Source organism: Mustela putorius, unplaced genomic scaffold (assembly GCF_011764305.1).
Source record: "Mustela putorius furo isolate JIRA1106 unplaced genomic scaffold, ASM1176430v1.1 tig00003834_pilon_pilon_pilon, whole genome shotgun sequence".
NCBI lineage: Eukaryota > Metazoa > Chordata > Mammalia > Carnivora > Mustelidae > Mustela > Mustela putorius.
Window position 1 is genome coordinate 57,012,899 of NW_025421987.1, and position 12,536 is coordinate 57,025,434.

Here is a 12,536-nt window from a genome sequence, read left to right on the forward strand (position 1 = left end):
AGCCTGTCAGCCTTTCTACAAGAATCAATACTGAACGATTATAAAAATGGGCACAGTGCTCATCTACTTAATGTCAGTTCACACTTTTGACTGTGACTGGTGAAAATTTAGACTTTTCAAAATCTGGAATGTGACTAACACCACTGCTATTAACTTTAATCTTGGAAAATTGTGTAACATCTAGGACATAACAGATCAATATTCCAAGAGTGATTTCACATGAGAAAAAAAATACGGTATTTTTAAATTTCTGCACATGATTTTCATTTACCCATTTGGAATTTAGCTTATATACTCAAAGTATGGATGCACCAGAAGTCAAAAATTTAGAGTGGTTTTAATAATGATAATTAAATCTCAAATAAGGTCATATTCTTATCTTTTGTGCCACCATGGAAACCCTCCATGGACCCATAATTATGATGTAACATATGAGTAACTGGCTCTAAAGATATTTGTGCACCCACAAACTTTATGGACATGCCCTTGTGAAACCGAATTGCTCAGAGAAAAAAAGAGCAAAGGGAATATTTGCTAGAGAAAGACTGAAGCTATAAACCTGGACTGGAGCCTTTACTCTGGATTTAACGAAAAGTGTTTTTAAAATATTTCACAGTACCTGAGACTAGGGGCTAGAGCTTCTATGGAAGGGGATAAGGGAAATAAATATTAAAGAAGTAAATCTAGGAAGGCGGTTATCTAGAATAATCCTAACTTCTGGAAGCAAGAATTTCTGAAAGATGGAAGACTTAGGTAGACTGTGATCTTATAGGTTCTTGCAAGTGGTAGGGCACAGATGGAAAACCTGGCTCAATGTCATCTACCAAGGGGCAGACACTCAATAGGGACATTACTCTGACCACAAGGCCAGATCCCCCGCCCCCAACACACCCCTACCCAGATTTAAACCTAAATAATTGAAAAGCAGTGTTATGTGAGATTTTTCAAAGGTCTCCACCCAATTCAATGTAAGTGCCTTACTTTCTCTTCCTTCCCCCCAACACACCTAGTGTTTCTCCTCCTTTATTCCCCACCCACCCCACCCCCCACCGCCCTTCTGCCTCTTTCCTACTTCTTTTCTCTGGTCTCCCTGGTCTCTTGTTCTCTCCTCTTCTCATTCCAACCTTGGAGCAACAGGGCTGTCCTCTGTTCATGTCCTATATCCATTTTTTAATGAAATATATTTCAGGAAGCCTATTGATTAGCTCCATGACAAGTGCATAATTTATAGGAGCAGCTGGGCCCCAGCACAGGAAATACCCTTTCACTTTTTCTCAGTATGGTCTTATCCCACTCCCATTCCCCCATAGCCCTCTTTCCTTCTCCCTTACTGGAGGATGTTAGCTATGAATTCCTTAGACTTTGTCCTTCTAGTTCTTTGTCCTTCTTGGGGAATAGTAGAGTCTTTCCTAAGGTGTTATATTAGAAATGATCTCACCTTAATTATTATACTTAAGGGAATCCTCTAAGAAATTCCTCTCTCTCTCTCCTGTATCAAGGTCTTTGTTTCTTACCTCCAAAATCTTAACATTGTCCTGCCCTCCAAATTAGGGTTAGCATTTGTAGTATTGTTTAATCAAATCTCATGTTTCTGGGTCTCAACTTTGAAGTTGGGGGATTTTATATATTGTGCTTATAAGTTTCTTATACTTGCAGCCTTCGATTAGAATCCTTTTGATGATATTTCCATCCTCTAAGATTGGTAATTTTCTGTGATTTAAAGAAAGAGAAGAGATTCCCTAACAATGGCTATGAGAACCTTTGTAAACACAGGAAGCGCAGCCTTTTTATTTGAGTCTGTGGCCCAACAGACTTCTCCATGAGTGTCTGTCCTCAGATCATCTATATATTGTTGGGTATTTTTTAAAATCCTAAGTAGAGAAGTTAGCATACTTGGGAAGCTTCTGAAATACTCTATTATTAGTACCTTCAAGATCTGGCTCCAAATTTTCTCTTAGTAGAAGGCTTCTGGGACTTACCCTATGTTCGATCTGCAATGGCCGCAAAGAGTTAGTTTTCCTATCACTGTACTGTATTTGTGTGTATTTAATCACAGAAAAGTGGTAAAATATATGGGGCTGTGGGGAAAGATGGCTGAACTTTAAACTTCAGTTTCTACTGTGTGACAGTGGATGAGTTGCTTAACCTCCCTGCCTTTGTTTCACCACTTAAAAAACAGGGATACAATTATCAGTTAGAGAAAAATGTTTTAAGGATTAAAATTCAAAATAATTCTTGTTATGTGTGCATAGTGCTGACTATATATAAGAAAGACTTATTATTATGTTATTGTACTTTCTTTGCATTTCCAACTAAATTATAAATCCCTTGAAGTCAGACACTTACATTAATCAAATACAAAGCAAATTTATATGCAGTTTTGAGGCAAATCACTTAAAGATATGGAGTATATTCTGCATATTCTTTTCATACCTTTAAGGTATTTATAATTGGTACTAAAGAAACAAATATGAATATGTTTTTGGATTTCAGACAGTATTTTGTTTTTTCCTTCATTAAACCTAGTTCGGTGCATTACAAATAGAAAGTCAGCAAACAATAATTTGAATACATATAAATTATTCCTACAAGACACAAGTTTTGATTTAAAACATAACTTAAACAGGGGTGCCTGGGTGGCTCAATGGGTTGAAGCCACTGCCTTCAGCTCAGGTAATGATTCTGGGATCAAGCCCAGCATTGGGCTCTCTGCTCAGCAGGGAACTTGCTTCCCTTCTTCTCTCTGCCTTCTGTGATCTCTGTCAAATAAAAAAACAAAATCTTAAAAAAAAAAAAACACATTAAACATATTGTAAATGTGTAGTTCATTATGCCGAATGTAAAAGCAGTATTTACAATATTTATGTAACATAGTTCACTTAGGACCTCTCTCCTCCAAATTCTTAGTCAAGGGTCCAGTTTTCTGAGAGTACTTAATGGTATTTGGACTAACTACCTTTTAAAACACATTGAGTTAACACATTTGAAACACGCTTTAAGTAAGGTTACTTAAATACTGCTTGTGTTACAAATGAAAAATTCAAAGGACTGCCTTAGGACCTACTGAGTACCGATGAAATTCTTAGAGGTTTCCTTTGCTCCTCTCTTAGTAGAATATCCTCACAGTTAGTACTGTCCTAATCAAATCAGATGAAAATGTGCCATGTTAAGCCTCAGAATTATAGAATCCTATACTTTGGAGACTGAAGTAAAAAACCAAAAGATATTAAAATTACCTCCCTCATTTTATAGATGAGGAAACATTCCTTTCAATTAAGACTGTTTTCAAAACAACATTCATGTCCTTTTAAGTTATTTACTCTAGTTTTATCTTTTATTTTCATGCTGCGCAAATGACCACAACTCAAAATACCAGTGTGCTCAGGATGTAATGTATTTGAGTAGGGTCCTTCCTGTATGTTTTTCTCTAAAGAACCCTCTGAGTCTTCTGGAGAATTTTCCTTGTGGTAGCAAAGCCAGGAGCTAGTGGTTTTCCTTTGGATATTTTTTAAGAGAACACTATCATGTAACATCTAGGACCAGAAAAAAATCTTTATGATACATATTTTACAGATCTTTACTTTTTAGATTTTTTTCCTCTAAGCCTTAAACATTTCACATAAAATATGTTGTTAATAAACTGTCAAGCAGTGCTAGGTTCCACTACTGTGAGTCCACTTAAACATGTACCTGAAAAGTTAATAATTCATTTATTTTCCAATTAAATATAGTTTTGAAGTGCTCTACTTAAGATTTTGATATATTCAAGCCATGAAAATGAGTTTTTCAATAAGGGTGATGTTAAGAAATTCCCAACCTACAATGCTAAGGTACTTCATAGAGCTAACTGTGATGAATCACTTTAACCTAAAGAAACAGGATTGGAAATAAAACCCCCAAATCATACCTTACTCATTTTGGAGTTGTAATTGGCCTTTACATTGATCTCTGTAAAGCTGTACTTAATACTTCTTTCTAAAACTATATCGTGCAGCCTCTGACCTTGAAATGTATTAGGCAGCCAGATATGGGGACGGTATGTTGCCCAGAAGCGGTAGGTCTTAAGCAATGTGAAATACTGGCATGCTTACAATACCCGTTTAGAGAATAAGTTACCAATAGCCTCAGCTGACTATAATTTGGTTAAGCAAAAATATGTAAATAAAAAGTAAAAAGCAGACTAGAAGTGCAGAAAGTCACTCTCCCCTCCCAAACCTCCCTCCTTCGAACGCTCTTGTTCCCTGGAAGTAGCAGGTTCCAGCAAGTGCTTGGAATCTGGTCTCCGGGAGGCTAGGAGCACTGCAATAGCAGGGCGTTCCCAGCTGGGGACTGCTGGCTGCTTGGAACCTGCAGACACCTGGCCCTAGAGACTTCTGTTTTGGACCCGTGGGCTCTAGAGTTTGTAGTCAAAGGCTGTGAGCAGTCAGCAGGGTTTCCTGTGTGTCAGCAACTTCGCCTTGCCGGATAGCTGGCGGAAGAGCGAAGGGGCGCTCACGGGCCAATCGCTCCCCAGCAGCCCCGCGGACCAAGCGCCCCCTCACCCTCGGCGCCTCTGGGAGCAGCGGAGGGGGAGAGGCTGCGCGCGCTCAGTCGCGTGAAGACCTCCAAGGAAGACTGCTCTGGCTCCAGGAGGACGCTCTGAAACTGGCGGGCAGCCGGGCAGGCTTCGCCGAGGCACGCCCCTAGCCTCCCGGGAGCCCGGACTCACCCGGGAGCCCAAACTCCGCCCATCCTCGCGGGGAGCCGCCTGTCCCCAGCACTCGCCCGAGCAGGGCCTTGAGGAGGGGCCCTGAGGAGGGGCCCTGAGGAGGGGCCCTGAGCTGCACTGAGGGTTAACACCAGGCGATCCAGAGGCGAGCGGGTCTGTCGGTGACGCGCGCTCCGATGGCCCCCAGAGGCTGAGCCAGAGCAGCGACCGAAGCCTCTGAAAGAGGAAAGAGGAAAGAGCGCGGGCCCCCTGAAAGGAGCAGCTTGCTTTGCAAGGTAGGGAAAAAGAAGATACCCAAACGAAGTTGATCTTCGGGGAAAGAAGGCTGGGGAGCGCCTTCCCCACGCCGGAACGTAGTACTGAGTTTGGCTCGACCTCCTCGCTGAACCCCCAGCGCGGTCTCCGCAACCCCCAGCGCGGTCTCCGCGCTCCTGTGAGGACTAGTGAACCCTCCGGAAAGCGCAGTCTGAAAGTTGTCAGCAGTGCCCTGTGCACCCGGTTGTGTAACCTCCGCACTGACCAGACGGACGGGGAAGTTGCTGGCTCGGTTGCCAGCCCAGCTTGGTCGCGGCTGCGGGTGGATTTCATGGCCCGCGGCGAACGCGGGGCCGGAGCCACGGTGGGTTTGCCTGTGTGTGCCCCCTCCCGTGGGGATCCCGGGCGCCCGCTCCCTACTGCTCCCTCGCTTTTCCAATGCTCGGTGCGCCCCTTGCCGCCGCCGCCGCCGCCCTCTCGCTGCTACTTGCCTCTAGGAGCCGCGGCGTAAGTCAGGAAAGGAGAGAATGACCGAGGTGCTGTGGCCGGCTGTCCCCAATGGGACGGACGCTACCTTCCCTGCCGGCCCGGGTTTGCCCTGGGGGAACGGCACCGCAGCCTCCACCGCGGCTGTCGCAGCAGCCTCGTTCGCATGCTCCCTGACCAAGACGGGCTTCCAGTTCTACTACCTGCCGGCTGTCTACATCTTGGTGTTCATTATTGGCTTCCTGGGCAACAGCGTGGCGATCTGGATGTTTGTCTTCCACATGAAGCCGTGGAGCGGCATCTCCGTGTACATGTTCAACTTGGCCCTGGCCGACTTTTTGTACGTGCTGACTCTGCCCGCGCTCATCTTCTACTACTTCAATAAGACGGACTGGATCTTTGGGGATGCCATGTGCAAGCTGCAGAGGTTTATCTTCCATGTGAACCTCTACGGCAGCATCTTGTTCCTAACCTGCATCAGCGCGCACCGCTACAGCGGAGTGGTGTACCCGCTCAAGTCTCTGGGCAGGCTCAAGAAGAAGAATGCGGTCTACATCAGCGTGCTGGTGTGGCTCATCGTGGTGGTGGGAATCTCCCCCATCCTCTTCTACTCAGGCACCCAGGTCCGGAAAAACAAAACCATCACCTGCTATGACACCACCTCCGACGAGTACCTGCGAAGTTATTTCATCTACAGCATGTGCACCACTGTGGCCATGTTCTGTGTCCCCTTGGTCCTGATTCTGGGCTGTTATGGATTAATTGTGAGGGCTTTGATCTACAATGACCTGGACAACTCGCCTCTGAGGAGGAAATCCATTTACCTGGTGATTATCGTACTGACTGTCTTTGCTGTCTCTTACATCCCTTTCCATGTAATGAAAACAATGAATTTGAGGGCACGGCTGGATTTTCAGACCCCAGAAATGTGTGCATTCAATGACCAGGTTTATGCCACTTATCAGGTGACAAGAGGTCTAGCAAGTCTCAACAGCTGTGTGGACCCCATTCTCTATTTCTTGGCAGGAGATACTTTCAGGAGGAGACTCTCCAGAGCCACTAGGAAAGCTTCCAGAAGAAGTGAGGCAAATTTGCAATCCAAGAGCGAAGACATGACCCTCAATATTTTGTCGGAGTTCAAGCAGAATGGAGATACAAGCTTGTGAAGAGGCAAGAATCACCGAACACCCACTTTTGTAACATGGTAGGATGCTTAATAGAGCCAAGTGGGTTTTCCCCCCCTTAAGTTTCTAGTAAGCTTAGAGAAAACTAAGTCCAAGTGAGTTTAAAAAAAAAAAAAAAAAAAGTGAAAACACCCACCCCCTACAGTTGGCTTGTTTGGGTTCACTTTCAAGGCTACCCTTTCTAACTAGAAGTAGGTAAAATAAAATTAAACAATCCTAGTTAAACATTTACTTTCTCATCTGCCTTGAAAATTCACAAGCTCTTCTATGTAAAGGGCACTTGAGTACTACAGCTATTTTGATATTAATAATTTCTCCAAGAGAACTAGCACTTGAAACTTTGAGCTTTCTGTGATCCATGGTAGGAACAGAATCCACATTCTGAAAGTTTAGCAAAATTGCTAAACTCTATTCATTTAATATCCGATGAAGAGATCTCAGCTGGGTGTCTCTTTTGGTCCTAGAAACAGGCAGTAGCCGGCTGAGCTTCTTTGCAGAATTGAATAGAAAAGTCAGTGTAAAAACCTAGAAAGTGCTTATTTCCCAGTTACTTCTAGAAAACTTCTGATAGGTGCTAGATGTTGGGTGGTAGAAGTCTGCATATATTATCTTACAGGAATATTGCATTTGGAAGAATCAAAGTTCATGTACTTTCCTTGTAAACACTGAACTCTTAGACTTCTTGTGATAAAGAACATTTACTTGCACCACGGCTGTTGCACACTGCCTTAGGAGTTTGTGTTGCAGTATGAATGCTCACTGATAGCTGTAATAACAATGTAAAAATGCAGCTCTATTACAGACCAGGGTTGAAGACTGTTGGCCAAGAGGATGATATTATCAGAGGGAGAATGGTTGACAGTCCTTCACAATGCATAGGCTACAAGCATATTTTCCCAAATGTATGAGGCAACTAAGAGTGGGGAAAAGATGAGGGTTTGTGTGTGTGTGTGTGTGTGTGTGTGCGCGCACACACGCTTAGAGAAAACAATTTTAGAATAAGGACTTTAAAATGGTGAAAGCCTCTCTTTTGCTTCTTCAAAATGTTGGAAAACATTAAATGCATTATTAAAATAAAGGCAGAAGACTGTACAGGTTGTGTTGCTAGAATGAAAAGCTATAATCCTATAATGGATCTTAGATCCTTAAATTTAAAGGAAAACTGCAAATATATGGGAAAGGGAAATAAGAGAATTCAGTTTATGCAGTACATAAGGTACCACAGCACTGAAAAGTGGTGGAGATTACAAATCTGACTGCTAACAGTTTAAGAGAAGACTACTGGCCACTTCTTCTTTTTTTTTTTTTCTCCCCTCTGCCAGGCAGTAATAAAAATTCCACAAAATATTTCAGTAATTCTAATAAGAGTTTTCAATGAAGAGTGAATTTCAATTGATAATATTAAATATTGCATTTCTAGCCATTGAAATTGTCAAAATCTATAGAATGTAGAATGGTAAGGTGAGGTAACACAATTTTAACTCTTAATATATCCAATATCAAAGGAATCTCTGTCAAAACTAGCCTCAAAAAAAGCCAGAATTAGAGTTTGCAACTGTTGGTAGACTAACTTGTTGGAAAGCACTTTGTAAGTAAAGCAGTTTGGAGTCTGTCTTAAGGCAAGAACCTGTAGGATACAGAGACAGGACCGTCAGGACTTGATCAGTTCCTGTGGTACTTGGGTGGCCTGTGGATTTGTGAGATCTTCAGTTTCTTCTTAGCAGTCTTTGGCCACTAAGATCAATGGTGAGAAGCAGTGTTAAGCTTTATTAAAAAGTGATTTTTTTATATGTTCGGATTAATGCACAGAATTGCAGCAGCCAAATCGTAAAGAAACCAGTTAGAGGTATAGCCTACACCACCTCATTTTGAGGAAAGAGATTGGTTAAGGTTCTCACTTGGTTAGGGTCCTCTATAGTATTCATTGTGTGCAATCCTAAAAAGTATGAAATACCGTCATTACTATATGATCCCTGTCAAACATCATCCTCAGTAAGATCAGTACATTAACCAAAATGGAAATTCAAAGCCTGTACCATCCTTGAACTCATAAGCTAATGGTATATATTTCTATATTTCCTCACCATTCACTTTAGCTTTCTTCCTTTTAGGTCTCAGGATGCCAGCCTGGTTTACAGTACATGTTACATACATTGTGTTTGAGCTCCCAGAGGACTTTCTTTGGGGCTGAGGATTCAGTGAGATGGACAGTGCCAAGAAATGCCCTTTTACTTCTTGGCATTTTTTTTTTCCCAGTGTTTCTTCTTCATTCGTCATATAGTGGACAATGACAATGTGTGAATACATGCCAAATAGTAACAAGAATGATCTTGCCCAACCCCTTCTAGGCACAAAGAGGTCTCCAGGAAGAGTCTGTGATAATGATAAAAACATACAGAGAGTCAGGATGAAGCAGTGATCTATTGGCTGGAAATCTGATGACATGTGATGATGTAAGTAGGTATTTTAATAGTAAAGGCAGAAATCTGTTGGCATTTTGATGAACTGCTAAAATTATAGAACTTATCAGTTAACTAAATTTCACACTACAAAACTATTTTCATGCCAAGTTCAAGGTATTTTTGGCTCACCACTTGGTGTCTTAGACTAAGCATCATTGTCCATTTGCACTGAAATGATAAAAATACAAACACAAGAAGAGATACAGCAGAGTAGGATTCAACATTAAAAACATGACCTTGCCACTTGACCAACTGTGGAACTCTTGACCCTTTCAATGCCACTCTCCATGGATTAAAAAGTTAGATGAACTCCATCTGTTGGGACCTCAGGGGATGTGGTAGAACATTTAAAAACACAGCCAGCCAGAGGTACACGAAATCTGCTACTGTACTTTCCAGGACTCTTCCATTCCAGTCCTTGGCTGGAAATTCTCACAAAGTTCACCAATTATGATGTGGACCTCTGCCCTATAAGTCTTCTCCATCTCCTCGGACAGTACAGTAAACTTCTTTTGGATACAAGAGATGTGTTTATAGCAGTTGGAGTTGGACTAGGGAAAATAAAGATATGTAAATAGTTAGGGATATCTTGAGGCTTTAACTTAGTTGGTCAAACTACAATTAACATAGTATTTATTGATGAAACTCACAATTCTTCAGTTGTACAAATTAAAATCTTTCTTGAAAGATCAAATATGCTGATGTAAATTATATTTATTACAATGTATATATGTCACACTAGTGTATTTTATGGAATGTGATGCATAGATAAAATGAGTTATTGTATAGTACACTTTTAAAATACCAGTATCTTGAAATGTTTGTCGATTTTTTTTTATCTAAAATATGAATGTTTTGTGATACAAGTGGTTAATTTTCTCTAGAAATGCTTTCGCATGTTTACCTTTTTACGTTAGAGTTCTCTATACAGACACACTGTGGTGTCCTACTGTGGTAAGTGCTCAATAGTAAATACAAAATATCTTTTCCAGACTAGGTCTGTATTGTCTGTATTTTATATGACATAGAAAAGTTTATATTGTCTTTTCAAGAACTTTAGAATTATGCCTCCACATATGATTGAAGCTTCCAATTCTAGTGCGAAAGTTGTCCTAAATTCAAAGTAGATTTCTTATGTTTTAGAAATCTGGAAGAATGGGCATTATAGATAGATTAGAACTTAAGGAAAAACTATGGAGAGAGAGAGAAAAAGAGGCAGCTGGTGCAATCCCTTACTGTCCTCAGTTCTGCTTACATTTTTGTTTTGTTTCTTCTTAAGGTGAAAGTATAATCTTGAGTTGAGATGGAGTTTCTAAGTAACATGCTACCAGAAAGTTCAACATTGCTATTTTAATGTTTTTGTTGTTCAGTTGATAACTTTAATTTCAAGTTTTATAGTGATAACTGTAAATGATTTGGCTGCTGAACTCTGTTACAATTTTTATTATGTTGTACATTGTATCATACACATCATTACAAATTAATATGAAGGGGAATGTTACATATCAGAATTTGTGACTTTGAATTCTAATGTTTAGTATTCTTGCAGAAATGTTTATTTTTATATTATCTGTGATTTTAATATAGTTTAACTAGATTTCTTTGTGATTAACAGTTTCATTGAATGGGGAGTATGGAAACAGTGTTACTTGACATTTTGAGCCTTCTCAGGTTTATCTAAATCAATGGTAGCTTAACAAATTCCAGACTTATTGTATGTAATTATGTTTTTAATAAAAGGAAGGTATATTTCCTTAAGTTTGCATGCAGGGGAGTGTACAATATCGTGCTTGTGTGTGTGTCTAAGGCATGCAGACAACTTACTATCTGCTATTTATAATAGAGCTTTGATATGATCATCAGAATTGTACCTACAATAGACAATTAAAACTAAAAACGTCTCAATAAAACAATGAAATGTGATCTGATGGCTTCTGTGTTATTACAATGTTAATACTCAACAGTTTTGGCAAATTTTGACACATATTCTGGCTGGCATGGTAGTTATTTCTTATGGTATGGCCTAGACTGTGGAAAGGGAAGTGCTAATTCTGGTGCAAAATAATTTATAAGATTATCATGATTTCAGGGGAAAATACAGAATTGTTATATATTTTCATACTAGTGTTTAAATGTTAGCTGCAATCTTTTCTCCTCTAATTTTTATCCATGGGAGTAATCATACTAATAATCCTTTGTGGTTTCTGTTTATCCATTAGCCTACATTGCCTGCTTCTTTCAAGTTTATTAAAAAGTAAATAGCTGGTCCCGTGAGGTTAAAAAGTATTTAATGGAATGGAAGCATACGTAGAGCATAACCTTTTTCCCTCATTGGAAAAGGTAGGTTTATAATGGTGCTGTGTTTGGTTTTCTGGTCGTCAGCTAAGACAGGTGCCGTGTCATAGAATCTTGTGGGCAGAAAAGTATAAATCATGTGCAGCCCTTATGATGCATGTCACTCAGTTTTAACTCCTTAGTTAGCTGTACTATCCAAACTTCCTTCATAAGAATTTCCCTTAATTATCAGCATGGTTGAGTTTTGTGCGTGTATATGTGTGTGTATTTAGTGCATTCGCAGAAATAATACAGATAGTCATTTTTCTGATTTAAGAATTTACCATAAAGCTTGGAAAATGTTTGCATTTTCAAAATCACTTTGGGATTAGAGTCAGAGAACTTTCTCTCTGCAAGTAAATATACTGCTTTTAAATTCTCTTATTTTAATGAACTGGAAAGTTTATACTCTATTCAGAATGTTTAGAATTTTGTGAGAGTTTCCATTGCACATGTAAAAAGCTTGCCCTGAAATCAAAGTAGATCTGTTATGGTTTGGAAGTCTGATGGGATGGCACATTAAAGACACAACAGATGTCACTAGAAATCCATGTTAATACTGTGCTTATTTGCTTTAACGCTGTAAGGTTATACTGCTTTGGGGTGGACCCTTGGGATGGACATCTCCAACCAGCATTGTTGCTGGGACCGATCTGTGCATGGAGTCAGGCCCCTGGGCTCAGCAGCTGACAGTACTGCAGCCCCTTAAAAATAGACCCAGATAAGAAGGTAGTGTGATAGGAGGCATGTGGGGGCAGTCAGTTCTCTCACAGTGGGGGAGAAATGCACTGCTTTTCCTGATTATCTGATGAGAAAAATAACCAGCATCAAGGTAGGAAATCCTTGATGATAGATGGAAACAAAGGCCACTGAATGATTCAATTTAATCCTATCACCTCGGTTTGCTAGTGAGAGCAAAGTTCTCCATTCAAAAATGGAGCTAGCAAGGAACTCAGGTTCTCATTCCTACTAAAACATTCCTTCCACATTGTAGGACTCTTCAAACTGCAGATCTTGACCCATTAGTGGGTCGTGAGAAGCACGAAACAAAATAGATTAAACTCCTTAATTTGGTAAGGTTTGTGATTTTCATTTCAGAAATACACA

At 40.4% G+C, this 12,536-nt stretch overlaps 1 protein-coding gene across 2 annotated transcripts; it reads left to right on the top strand.

Annotated features, from left to right (window-relative positions):
- The first annotated feature begins 4,545 nt into the window (after positions 1-4,545).
- On the top strand, positions 4,546-11,018 carry P2RY1 (purinergic receptor P2Y1). 2 transcript variants are annotated; one of them, XM_004755586.3, is made up of 2 exons: positions 4,546-6,653; positions 8,982-11,018. In XM_004755586.3, exon 1 carries the CDS (start codon positions 5,491-5,493, stop codon positions 6,613-6,615), a length of 1,125 nt encoding a protein of 374 aa, XP_004755643.1. In that variant the 5' UTR covers positions 4,546-5,490; the 3' UTR covers positions 6,616-6,653; positions 8,982-11,018. The 2 variants fall into 2 exon arrangements, with proteins under 2 accessions (XP_004755643.1, XP_004755642.1); XM_004755585.3 differs by having other exon boundaries at positions 4,550-6,653; positions 8,745-11,018.
- The last annotated feature ends 1,518 nt before the right edge of the window (positions 11,019-12,536 follow it).